At 39.0% G+C, this 14232-nt stretch overlaps 1 protein-coding gene across 1 annotated transcript in view; it reads left to right on the top strand.

Annotated features, from left to right (window-relative positions):
• LOC118006482 (sperm flagellar protein 2-like) overlaps positions 1-14232 on the top strand; it is a 165982-nt gene that overhangs the window by 107048 nt on the left and 44702 nt on the right. The window contains exons 24-25 of the mRNA XM_034999156.1: positions 4168-4319; positions 8511-8691. Of these exons, the coding sequence (XP_034855047.1) occupies positions 4168-4319; positions 8511-8691 (333 nt within the window). The remainder of the gene's footprint in view (positions 1-4167; positions 4320-8510; positions 8692-14232) is intronic.

Below are 14232 nucleotides of genomic sequence, written 5' to 3' on the forward strand. Positions count from 1 at the left end.
TCTCACAATGGACACCCAAAGTGGCCAGCAAAAGCCCAGGAAAGCAGCTCTGCCATAAAGCATGGGCTAGGTCAATGTCAGCAGGCATCTGATTCCAGAAAAAGGCTTATGTCAGGATTGGGAAAAAAAAAAAAAAAAAAAACCATTCACCAGAACAACCTCATTAACTTATATTTGCAGCCTGTTAAATAAAAATTGCACTAGACGAGATAAGAAGATAGCGATTGCTCTTATTCCAAGACTATTGTCAACAATAGGAAAAAGAGCACAGGCCAGGTCTGGATATCCAGCATTGCCAAGAAAAAGAGCTAGAGTTTGAGAGCTGGGGTGTAGTGGGCATCAGAAGCCATCTGTGCTTGCTGATTGGCTTTGCCTGAAGGAAAAATAAACATTCTCCTATCTTCACCTAGTTTTAACACTGGGAGCAAGGTACCCTTGAGGAGCAAGTTAGGCTCCTCCCCTCCCAGAGGAACTGGCAGCTAGAGGTATGATCTTCCTTGATGTTTACTTTTCAAAGGGATGGTGCCCAGATACTTGGGAAAGACAGTTTTGAGTTCTAAAACTGGCAAGAAGCTTTTAAAAAGATTTACATCTCAGGGGTGCCTGGTGGTTCAGTCAGTTAAGTGTCTGCCTTTGGCTCAGGTTGTGATCTCAGGGTCCTGGGATTGAGCCCCATGTTGTCGGGCTCCCTGCTCAGGGGGAGTATGTTTCTCCTTCTCCCTCTGCCCTGCCCATGTTCTCTCTCTCATAAATAAAATCTTTAGGAAAAAAAGATTTACATGTAAATGGACAGAGCAAAGATTTACAATGACAAATTTTGTAAAGTAAATTAGAAAAGGGCAGTCAGGCACCTAGAGTTAGGAAGAAGAGTATCTAAAGTTTAGCCAAGCTGAGGGGAACAGTAAGCTTGTGTTAGCCAAGCTGTGTCTACATGAGTATTTTTTCCTAAGAGCATAGCAGTGAGGGTAGAGAATAGAAAAGGGTACATTTCTAGTCCTCAACCGATTGATTTACATGAGGAGATAATGTGGGAGTGCAGGATATTTAGCTGACAATCCGAGTTAGCGCACGGTAGATGTTCAATAAAGGCTCACTCAACCAACGACCATGAATGCTGATACTTCCAACCTTCAGAGGGACAAGCCCGTGGTACAGGGGCAGGTTGGACCACTGGAGGCCTGAAAAGTGAGCAGAAAGCTGAGACCCAAGAGCAGCCTCACTGACTACCAGCTCTGGGATCCAGGTGTGGGTTGTACAAAGGATTAAAGTGAGCAGCCAAGCAGCCTAAGCCACACCGGGTAGCATTCCTGGGGCACTGGTTTGGGCAAAGAGAGATTGACTGTTGGAACAGGTGTGTCAGAAGCTTCTGGCAGAAATAACTGAAATCCAGTAGTGAAGGCAAAGGGAATAGAGAATTTTTGTGAATCATTTCTCATTAGTCCGAGCAGTACATGCCTCTTTGGGGAATGGTAGAACTCTCACATACTAGATGGAAGGCTCTCGTCCTAAAAAGTGAATCCACATCTAAAATCAACAAGGAGGAAAGAAGAGAAAGGACAGGGCAGCAAATAAGAGCTGCTCTTTGTTAATTCCTTACTCCTTCCTCTGTATGTGCCGGGCACTGCTCGAAGGACTTTCATGTATCTTACATTAGACCTTCACAACAACCCTGTGCTGTGACTTCTGTTATAATCCTTCAGCATTGTTCAAATAGTTGAAGGCCCGCCACGTGAAACAGCAAAGAACCTCATTCTGCACTGATCGATAGGACGTTACAAAAACTGAAGATGGAAATTACAGGAAGCGGATTTCAGTTCAATAAATGCAGAAAGAATCCAATGATTAGAACCATCCAACAAATAACAGACTTTTGAAGCAACTGAGCTGCTTATAAGCAGAACGTTTGCACATGTTTATGGAATGGAGGGCTAGGGGAAAGAATCTTTATGAAAGTCTTCAAGGCCTGCAATACTGGGTCACAGACAACTAGATAAGCATTTCCCAAAGTGGGATCCATGGGACACTAGTTTTACACAGTGGTCCACAGAAAAGGACTCAGTGATCAAGTGAAATTGGGAAGTACTGCATACTCTGTGCTTCCCTTTCCCTGGGAGATTGACAAGTATATTAACATATTAGGACATCAAGATGCCCTGCCATTAAGAAACCTTTTTGATATGTTAATCTAGCATTTCTGAAACTATTTGACATTGCAAAGTTTTTGGGTTTTTTTACCCCCAAGAGGGTACTCATTAACAGCTCACAGGACAAGTTTTCTACCCAATAAATTTTAGAAAATACTATACTTGATGATTTTCTAACGTCCCCTTCAAAACTAGGATTCTGTCTCTAAGCATGACAAGTGAAAACACTTACTGTCACAATGTGAGATTTGTCCATGTAGGAATATCTTAAAACTTAATTTGGTTGCTCTGCAAGAAAAGAAAAATGTTTAGTTTTCCTAATCATTTCAAAATGCTAGTTTGAAAAGTTACTTAAATGTATATTTATGTTTAAAATCCAAATATTTAAAACATGTTTTATAATTTAAAACAATATATGAATGGTCATTTTATTTTATACTATAGATTCAATTTAACCAAGTGAACTTTTTCCTGTTTCAGTCATTTGCCTAGAAAAGTTTAACAATGTACAAGACAGCTTTTCAGGAGCAATGTGGTTTACCCTTTTTTGTATCAAAAACGAACTTATTGAAACTGTTTTTGTCTTCTGTTGTCAACTACAATGCAAAAGCATTTATTTATTCTAGACTGTGAATACGGTAGTACAAGACTATTTCTGGATGTTTTATGAAATAAATAGTAACATTACTTGCCCGATAAATATTGGGATCCCTTCATAAATATCCTTGGGTTAGGGTCAGCGAAGGGCTTTGAACACTAGGTCAGGTTTGTTCTTTTTGGGAAAAAATGCTTTCTATAATTAACTATATATCATGGAATGCTTCTGCAGAAGAGCTTCAGTCTCTAGGCCCTCAGGCACTGGTTTAAGTAGCCCCACTCGCCAAAGCGAAGTCTGGAAGTCATGTTCACACCACCAAAGAGGAGCATGGATGTGCCAACTGATCTGACACCTAATGGGAGAATGGGTTGGCAGACTCATGGTGCATTTGGCACTCACGATGCACACATGTCCTCATTCCTGCAAAGGGGGTAGCCTGGCTGGCAGGGAGTCCCTTGTGAATGACTGATGCTCCACTTATTGCCAGTTCCTCTGTGTCCTCCATTTCCCCCAAGGCACTACTGGCAATGCCAACAGACGGGGTTTGCTGTGAGCATGGAGGAGTGATCTCCCTAGTACGCGTTATTGAGCAAGAGTGGAAACTGTGAAAAGAGAACTGACCATTGCCTTTGCCTTACCTTGTCATTTCTCCACAACTAGGTTAAATAGTCCTAGAGGACCAAAACCTAGTCTTACTTTGTACTTCAGTTTTTTTGTATTTGTATCTGTACCCATATTTGTATTTCGTATTTGTATATATCATATTTTTGGCATCTCCCAAATCGATTAACTTGTTACCTCTGGTAGAAGACATTCACATGTTTGTTAATGTATTAGTTGATTGGATACAGGACACAGGAATTCTTAATGTCCTAATAATGAATAATATGTACTACTTTGGACATCATACTTACTGTAATCTTTTGTCACAAGGTCAAGAGGCATAGAAACTCCACCTTGTTGAGTGGAATCATACTCAATGAGTACAGAAAACACAAAGTCACCAGTTATCTTTCATTGTTATATATGCCTTTAGATATATATATATAAGATATATGCCTTTGGATATATGCCTATAGCCAATTCTTTCTCTTTTTTTTAAGATTTTATTTATTTATTTGACAGAGAGAGACACAGCAAGAGAGGGAACACAAACAGGGGTGGTGGGAGAGGGAGAAGCAGGCTTCCGCGGAGCAGGGAGCCCAATGCGGGGCTCAATCCCAGGACCCTGGGATCACGACCTGATCCGAAGGCAGACACTTAATGACTGAGCCACCCAGGTGCCCCTAGCCAATTCTTTCTTAATTTCCAGAAAATTGATTTCAACTGAAATACTTTAAAATAGTGCTTACAGAACTTATGGGGGAAATTGTAAAGATCAGCTTGTTCTTTCTTGGGTATTAACATTCTTATTTGCTATTAAAGGCAGAACTGAACCGTTTCCAAGATACAAAGAGACTCCTTCAAGATTATTACAGGGGAATGGAAGGCAAAATCCCAGTTGATGACATTAAGAGATTTACTCGAGTCCCATTGGTCCAACTGGATGGTAGAGACATTTTGGAGAGCCAGCTTCGGTAAGAAAGGTTATCATGTTGCACTATAATTGGTTTGAGCATAAAACTTTATGATTTTAAGTTGAATACCTAATAAAAACCAAACTCCTGTATCTGCAAATCCAAAATCCAAAAAAAAGCTCCAAAAAGTGAAAACTTTTCTACGTTCAACTTAAGATGACTGATATGCATTATTATCCAAATGATGATGACTATTTACACACTTGGCTGCAGAGGTATAGTGTGTTTTATTATGAAGAGCTTCCAACAGACTCTGCTGGGGATATTAGGGAATATATAGAGTATATAAATTGTGAATTCTGAAAAACTTTTGGCTCAAGAGTTTTCAGCAAGGAATCATGAATCTCTACCACTTTTATGAAAGGTCCCAAGCACTTGTGTGTGTGTGTGTGTGTGTGTGTGTGACATGTAAATGAAAATGGAAGGAGTTGTGAGTCTTCTTTTATAGGTAAGGAAATTGAAAAACAGTAAAGGTTCAGTCATATGTGATTATGACTTCATGAGGTAAAAGACTTGTCAATAGTCTAACATCAAATTCCCACCAGAGCAAGAAAATAATTAGATTTTCAACCAAACATTTCTGTGCAATACAAAAGTTTGCAAATAATTGCATTTATAGACTCAGTGGTGGGGACAGGGAAAGGGCAAGATCCCAAACCCAGAGAAGCTATGAACAGATAGAAAAATGTCTTTAAGAAATAGGGAGTGGGTGGGGCACCTGGGTGGCTCAGTAAGTTAAGTGTCTGCCTTCGGCTCAGGTTATGGTCCCGGGGTCCTGGAATCTAGCCCCACATTGGGCTCCCTACTCCGCGGGAAGCCTGCTTCTCCCTCTCTACTCCCCCTGCTTGTGTTCCCTCTCTCACTGTGTCTCTCTCTGTCAAATAAATAAATAAAATCTTAAAAAAAAAAAAAAGAAATAGGGAGTGGGAGTGGTGGTGATTCCTGTGATGTGGGTGGGTCCCAACTCTAAAACATTAAGAGAGCAAAAAGTAAGAATAAAGTAACAAAAAGAAAACTCAAAATCCTTGAAATTAAATGAATTAATTAAAAATAAATTAATAAAACAGCATTAAGAATTAAAGTAATATTTTCTCATGACCAGTAAGGAGGTCATGAGAAAACAAGAATCTACAAATATGAAGAGGGGAAAAAGAAAGAAGCTAGCTTTAAAAAAATAATATGCAAGCTGAACATTAAGTTTAAATCTCCAAAGATATGAGATATGTATTGGAGATTGAAAGCAGTATATGTACTTTATTGGACAAGTGTGCTCAAGTCAATGCAGACAGCACAAATGGCAAGAAGTAAATGTGGTATCGTGAATATGTTTTGAAGACAGATCTGGTTTCAATCTTGGGTGTTATTTGCTAGTTGTATGTGAGTAAATTAGAACAATTTATTTTGGGAGGAAAATCACCCCAACTCTCTTAAGCCTTGGTTTTCTTATCTATAAAGTAGGGTGGTTGTGAAGATTACAGAAAATGAAATCCTCAGAGCACTGAGTACCATGTCTGGGGATCAGAAGACTTGAGATCAAGTCTCAATAACTCTCAATATTACACAACCTTTAATGCATATTATGACAGTAACCTACATGCAGTATTTTCTACTCTTATATATTTTAATTTTTTTTTAATTTAAATTCAATTAATTAACATATAATATGTTATTGCTTTCAGAGGTAGACATCAGTGATTCATCAGTCTTATATAATACCCAGTGGTCATTACATCACGTGCCCTTCTTAATGTCCATCACCCAATTACCCCATCCCTCCACCCCCCTCCCCTCCAGCAACCCTCAGTTTGTTTCCTATGATTAAGAGTCTCTTATGGTTTGTCTCCCTCTCTGGGTTCATCTTGTTTTATTTTTTCCTCTCTTCTCCTATGATCCTCTGTTTCTTAAATTCCACAGTATTTTAATTGTGAGTATTGCATGTACTTGCTTTGCTTTATCCTCCCTATACCAAAAAGGATTTGAGATGACCTGAACACAATAGGATATACATGAGATCCGAGACCCACTTTTTCTCTCTCTAGATTTCCTCTATGTAGTCTCACTGTGTCCCCATAATGCCCATGTGTAAGCAAGAAAACACAAGAAGGAAAGTACCGTCTTCTGGATACAAATACAAGAGAAATGTTTAAGTCAGCAAGCTACTGAAAAAGAACTTTGAAACTGAAAACAATAAAAAATTCCAAAGGCAATATGAACCGTCAGAGCCATTAAAAGAGGCCAAATTTCAATGTCTACAGTAGCAGTGCATTCTGTTCTTAGCACAAAATAGCAAGTCAGGCATATTGGGGAAGCTATTAAAGTTGGTTAGCAGAATGAAACAGGGAAAAGAACAGCCAGTTCTTATTGTCTGCAAAACAACTGGGTACCAATCTCAACCTCAAATCACTGCTATGAGTATCTACTGAAACTCTCAATCAATGTACAACCAACCAACTAATCAGCTACAGTCTCTTTAAAATATATAAGGGAAACAAGCATCCTGTTAAGCATTTCCACATAGCTGTCTACTTTATTCCTGTAAAAACAACAACAACGGCAGCAGCATAATAGTAACTAATAATTGGTTGATAATTGGCAATTACTAAGAATTAGTAATAATAGTAAAAGTAGCAGTTGCATATTTGTATTATTTGAGGAAAGGAGCTTCAGAAAGTCAAGTGACATGCCCCAATGCATATCTATTGATAGTGGCAGAGGTAGCTGGACCAGAAATTTTTCCAGGGAAATGAAGTCTAACCCCAAATTTTATTTCTAAATGATATGCCACCACTCCTCTCCTCCAAAGCAAGGTGTTGGGAATGCATGTTGTACTGTATTAAATATTTAGAGATGATCACACAACCTTTACCTTGTTAGACACATGAATCTCAGTGTCTCAGGGACTGACATTGAGCATTACTTGATTATTAAAATGTAAGTTGTCCTTGTGGGTAGATGTGTATGAAGAACCTCAGCGCATTGTCTTTATAGGCACAGTGCGTTGTCAGAATGCCAAGTCCTGGAAGAATCAGAGCCAAATTCAAGAAACCATGTCTAGTGCTTCAAAACAAGACCAAGCTAACTGTTTGCTGGAGTTCACAATCAGCTTTCTGGGTCACCAATCTGTTCCCCAGCAGCTTGAGTCTGCCAGACCAAATGCTTGATCCTACTACGGCTTCTGACTCTCCTCAAGTTTCAGCAAAGGAATCCTTGGACCTTCTCTCTCCTCATTCCATGCCCAACTGAGGACGCTTTGCCCTTTGGATCACTAAAGTGGATCCAAGTCATAATAAACATTCTGCCCTGGGGCTCTCTTCCCGCTTCTCATAGCATTTGAGATTTGAGAGTCCTTCAGGGATAGAATGTTCCCAGGGGCAGCTCTAAAATTTCTACATAAGGGCAACAATATGGCTGAAAGAAGGGAGAGCGAGAGCTTACCTCTGTGTTCCCACACTTTACAAAGCAAAGAGAAAGCTTCATCATCCATACTCTAAACTGGGGAGGGCTGTTGGATTTCTCCCCCACCCACCACAGGATTCCCCCTTGCAGTCCTCACATTTGTCATATCTTGCTTTTTCACTGTCCACTTCGGGAAGCCAAATGATGCTAGTCATCTTAAAGGAGTGGTGCCCAGTTTTATTTGATTTGCTTTTTCATGACTGATTTGTTCCTTGTCAGAAGCTGATGCCCTGGATACATTTCAAAATTGCATTTCTTCAAGATTCCCATTGTTTCATTTCCCTCCTCGTAATCAACAAGAATTAAACCTAAAAATTATGTTTTGTTACTATGTGTCTCTAGTTTACTCTTGTTAATAAGACTGTAAAAATTTGAATACAGTCTTTTTTTTTTTTAAGAGAGGGGGCTGGGGGAGGGGCAGAGGGAGAGAGAGAATCTTAATCAAAGCAGGATCCACTCCCAGCATGGAGCCCAACGTGGGGCTCAATCTCATGACCTGGAGATCATGACCTGAGTCAAAATCAAGAATCAGTCACTTAACTGACTGAGCCACCCAGGTGCCCCCGGATACCATCTTTTATAGTCTTTTCTTCATTTGAAGAGTTCTTCCAGGACAACTTTGAAAATTGAGGTTAAAGCAAGATAACAAAATTCCCAAAGTAACATGTCATAAAAATATAATTCTGTTAAATGAAATACTTATATTTCCTTTTTATTTGTTTGTTTTTTTCAAAGAATTCCTCTAATTTCTCGAATATCCATATCCCCGGATTCAGCTATGTCCAAACCAAAAACAAAGGCCATACTGAAGGGCAAGATCGATTACTCACTGGAAACTGTTGAGGCAAACTTTGAGGCAGATGAGAAGTTGCTAATGGACACCTGGCAGCAGGCTTCTTTAGCAATATCTCACATGGTAAGCAGTGCTTGTTACTACATTTTCACTAAGTACCAACATTGGTAATATGCTATGAGTAGAAAATTTACACAATGTTGTATAAATTTATACCTTCAGGAATTTTTTTGTTTTGTTTTGTTTTCTGAAAGAAATAAGAAATGAAACAATTCAGTCAGCAAGTAGATGAGCTTAAGAATGGAGTAAACCAACATGTAGATTATTTTTTATGCTGGGCCAAGGTTCCAAGTGCAGGGGCCAAAAGGTCCGTCAGGAAAAGTCAATGATGTGGGTCAAGTATAATGCAATAAGGGAGGGATGAGGCTGTGGCCAAGTGGAAATCATACTCCTAAAGAGGTATGTGCTACATCACCCTGACCAAATTTACCATTTAAGAATGAGGCCCAGTATGGCCAGATTTTACAATTTTCCAAGAAAAGCCAGAAATTCAGATTTATATGTGAAACCTACTGATTTTAGCATGTTAGAAATGAAATCAAATTTGTAAAACTTTACAGAGCCAAGAAAAACACGCATCTGGCCTTGTAGGCCTCTAGTTTGCATAAGTCACCTGTGGGGTAAGTACTCTCCTCTTTACCATGGAAAACGAGGATCCAGAAATGTTAAAAATTTTTACCAAGGTCACTTAGCAGGTTAAGTGTCAAAAAGGATATTTGAACCTAGGACTATATGAGTTCAAAGTTCATGTTCTTTTCAGCTTCACTGGGAAGCGAAGGGATGGTGATAGTCTCTGCCTCTAAGGGGCCTGCACCAAATCAAAAGAGAAGGGAAGAGCACACAGATAACTCTAATGTAAGGAGAAACTCCCCCCTGGACAGAAGGTTCACGCAGAGTTTAGCTTGGATGACCACTGTTCCCTCACCTTCCAGTCCTGTGTACCCAAGGTGGTTCTCTGTTCATTCTGTGCCAGGCCTTCTTTGAGTTTCCCCGAAATATCCCATCCAAACAGGAAGCAGTGTCCACCTTCCCAAAGACCTTATGGAAGAGGCAGAAGAGGAGCTTACCGCAGGGTCTTAGAGCGAGGAGGTGACACTTCTGACTGGGTGTTTTCCAAATCCCTTCCTGGCCACTCTGCCTCCAGGGTTCTTTTCTCTGGTTCATCCCACAGCAACCTCAGTGTTCTGTTCTCCCTTTCTGTTCTCCCTCTCTTCCTGTTGCTCTTCCTTCTTTTGTTTCTCCCTCTCAAAAGTGACTGTAGATTTTTTTTTTTAAGATTTTATTTATTTATTTGAGAGAGAGAGAGAAAGCACGTACATAGGGGGAGTGAGAGGGAGAAGTGGACTCCCCACTGAGTGGAGGGCCCAATGCAGAGCTTGATCCCAGGACCCTGAGATCATGACCTGAGCTGAAGGCAAACGCTTAACTGACTGAGCCACCCAGGCGCCCCTCTCAAAAGTGTTTGTAGATGCCTTTCATTGTCTTGCTTCTACTATAAAAAATGTTAGTGTGAATTTTGACACATCTAAGAAAAGTGCATGAAGTATAACTGCAGGGCTCGATGAACACACCTAAAGTTACTGCCGAAACCAGCACATGGGAGAAATGGGAAAGGTCCGGAACCTACCAAGTCCTTGCCCCTTCCCAGTCCCAACCCCTGCATCCCTACAACACGGACCTTCCGCCTGCCTTTTGACTAACCATTGCCTTGATATTCATAAGTTTTATCACCCAAGTCTATAGCTCTAAACAGTATAGTTAACTTTGCTTGCTTTCGAACTTTAAATACATGGACTCATACCTTTTGTTTCTTTGTGTTTTCTTTTGCTCAACATTACATATGAGATTCATTATATGTTGAGTGGAGCTGTAATCTGTCCCTTTTTGTTGTTGTATATTGTTTCATTATGTAAATCTATCACAGTTTATTGAACTAGTCTGCTACTAATACACATTTGGGCTTCCAGTTTGTGCCATTATGGATACCCTCGCTGTGAACATTCTTGTACTTGTCCATGGCTGCACTTCTGCACACACAGCCATTGGATATATGGCTAAGAGTGGTAGCTATCTTCAATGTCAGTTGATGATACTATACATAATACTTCAGTTTGCATAAGTAATACCAGATTCTTCCCCCATTCACTGCAGTATCATCTTTGTCATAAAGTAGGTGACCACATATCATAAATTAAGTCTGTTGCATTCCTCTATTTTTCCATCTTGTACCAAAACTGCATAATGTCATATCACTTATTTGTTATCTAGCTGAGCAAATCTTCCCATCTTGTCATCTGTCCAGAGCATTTTGGCTCTTGGCTCTTTGCCTTTCCATATAAATTTTCAAATCAGCTTGTCAAAATTTACAAAAGTGTTGGCCATAGACTTTTTTTAGATGATATTTATCAGAATATGGAAGTTTCTTTTCATTTCTAGCTTACCATGAGGGTTTTTCATTAATATATTAACAAATGTTTTTCTGCATCTATTGAGATTGTCATATAATTTTTTTTCTGTTTTCTATCAATGTGAAATATCATATTGGTCCATTTTCTAATATTAAACTTACATCACATCCCTGAAATAAGTCCAATATTATAATTAAACATCATCCTTCTTACATATTGCTGGCTTTGTTTTGCTAATAATTTGCTTAGGCTTTTTGAATCTCTGTTCATGAGTGAGAAAATCCTAAAATTTGTTTTTCTCATACTGTCCTTGTCAACTTTTAACATCCACGTAATACTAGACTCATAAATCAAGTCAGGATATGTTTCTTCTCTTTCTATTTAGAAGAGTTTGAGGAAGTTGGAATTATTTCCTCTTGAAATGTTTAGTAGCATTCACCAAGAAGCCATCTGGGCCTGGTGAACTAAACCTTTTCTTACTAGGAGGTAGTCTTCTTTATTTATAATGTTTTTTTGGAAATGATACTTTTGAATATTGTTTACATGTTATATCCTTGTTCATCCTCTTATTTTTTAGCCTTTCTATATCTTTTCTTGCTTGCTTTCTCCCCCCCTACTTACTTTTAGAAGTAGTGCATTCTATTACTGTTCTCTTAGTGGTTACCGTAGGAATTACACCATAAATTGTGAACCTATCAAAGTCTAAATATTATTTAGTCAGTAATTCATGTGTTATTCCTAGAGTAACCACTAAGTGAATTAGTGTGTGTTACTTCCAAACTAATATAGGGAAAATGAATAAATTTAAAATATTAAGTCCAAAATAAGAAAAGAGGACAGAACAAGATTTAGGACAAACAATATAAGTCAAAAGCACATAATAAGACAGTAGATGTATACCCCAAAAATACTGATAGCTACTTTATAAGGGCAAAATGATCCAGATAAAGAAAAGGGATTGATTTATTTTGTTAAAAAAGCATATGATGCCTATAAGAACACAGAAATGACCTTCTGTTATTGACCAGAGAGGAGAATAAGGTAGTGTGATGACCTCCAGTAGCCACCGTGGAATCCTAAACCCTTGGCCCAGAGGCTCAGTGCTCCCCATCGTGCTGGTACCAACTCATCAAACCTTCTCATAAAGCAACTAGATATTGCTTCCTACATATTCCCTCGGCATTAACAATTTCCATGCCTCGGCTAATGTCATCTTTCTCTCCTAAAATACATTCCTCCTTCCTTCTATTTGATTAAACTATATACTTCATATAAGTCTTCAGAGCCAGTTCCTGCTTTGATTCCTGACTACTTGGTGACCTGCTTGAAGCCCTTGCCTTCTCTGATCATGTGCTCTTCCAATCCCTGCAGCAGTATTATCTCCCCAAGCATCCTAGGTGATTGTAATGTTTATCTCATTCTTTTCCTAAACATTTCACTGGATTCTAAGACTTTTTATACACCCTACACCTAGCATCACGCCCACATCTAATATGATGCTAAGCGCTCAGCACAGTCTGACGTGGGACTGCTGCCCGACCAATGATGCTGATGTTACTACTGATGATGATGGCAATGACCATGGTGATCACTGAAAGATTACAACTACCAAGCACCAGAGAGTGGGAAACCAGAGCTAGGAGTTTGGGGGGGGAGAGAAGGGAATTATTATTCTTATTGAGCTACATAAAGTAATTTGCAAGTTTTACAAATCCCATTAGAATTGCCTAGGGGAGATGACATTGTAGAATATTACATTATTAGAAAGAGCAGCGTACAGCACAAAGAGCACTGGCTACCCCTCTTGGTTAAATTGTGTGATTTTATGGAAATGACTTAGCCTCTTCCAGTCTTCAATTCCTTATCTGTAACATGGGAGACATTCCACATACCTTTCCTCTAGTGAACGGTTGAAAGATCCAGTGAAATAATGTATACCAAAGAAATTATAATAGATAATGTAATATATATAATATTATATATAGTTATATATAATATATAATATAATAGATAATGGAAATTGTAACTATAATAGATGATGACATTAAAAAAATTTATTCACAATTGTACTATTTTCCTTGTGGAATTTAAAAACCACATAGAGAGTCACCTGGGTGGCTCAGTCGGTTAAGCATCTGCCTTCGTCTCGGGTCATGATCCCAGGATCCTGGGATCCAGCCCCATATCCAGCCCCTGCTCAGCGGGGAGCCTGCTTCTCCCTCTCTCCCTTGCTTGTTCTCTCTCTCTCTCTCAAATAAATAAATAAAATCTTTAAAAAATAAAATAACATAGGAAGCAAGGGAGAAAAGTTAAGTACTAATCTAATTAGTATTCCTAATAATTATATTTGAGTCCTGCTTTTATGTCTCCAATAGACTTTTATGACCTTGATGTCACATGACCTTAAGGGAATTTTAAGTTTCCAGTGAGACAGACATGCTTGGGCAAACCATTGCAGGGAAAAACAGTGCAAGCGGGGATTAGAGCAACTGAAAGGAGAGTGCTTTAACATGGGCTTTTTTCTACACAGCAGTCTCACCAACAGCTACCCGTTTAGTGTGTGATGTTAATTTTTAGAAAAACTTTCCTCTAATTAGCAGGTATGCAATGATTTCAAAGAAACAAGTCATAGTTAACGCCCACAATGTCAAGACATTATTTCTAGAGTTTCTTCAGGCTTACAGGTAGATCGCTCAATGTATTGCGAATAATGTTAATTTTTGAAAGAGACACAGAGGTCTCTGAGGGAAGTGGACCAAAAATATGCAGATGATGATTATCATCATCACCACCACCACCACCACCACCACTACCACAAAGTTGTTTATAAAGGAGAAAAATCCAATTTTAAAGGAAATTGCTAACTTACGGTGCTTTGCAAAAACAGATTCAAAAGTGAATTGCTTGCAATTTAGGCGGGGTGGGGGGGATGTTAACAAGTCTGTTTTCAGCTTTACCAAGAATTTTAAAGTACAGTAGATAGCATGAAATCCATTTTTATGGCTTAAGGGCATCTGATTAAAACCACATACATACGCTCACACAAAACTGGCTTGTTCTCTGAAACCTTTTCTGTATTTCTCCAAAGTTCCACTGATCTTAAAGAAACTGTGGGTATGTTCCATGGAATATGATTATTTTAAAAGAAATTCCATCTATTAATAATCATTTCCTGGTTCCATAGTTCCATAGTCCC

This window comes from Mirounga leonina, unplaced genomic scaffold (assembly GCF_011800145.1).
Source record: "Mirounga leonina isolate KUSES-001 unplaced genomic scaffold, KU_Mleo_1.0 Mir_97, whole genome shotgun sequence".
In the NCBI taxonomy this organism is placed as follows: Eukaryota; Metazoa; Chordata; class Mammalia; order Carnivora; family Phocidae; genus Mirounga; species Mirounga leonina.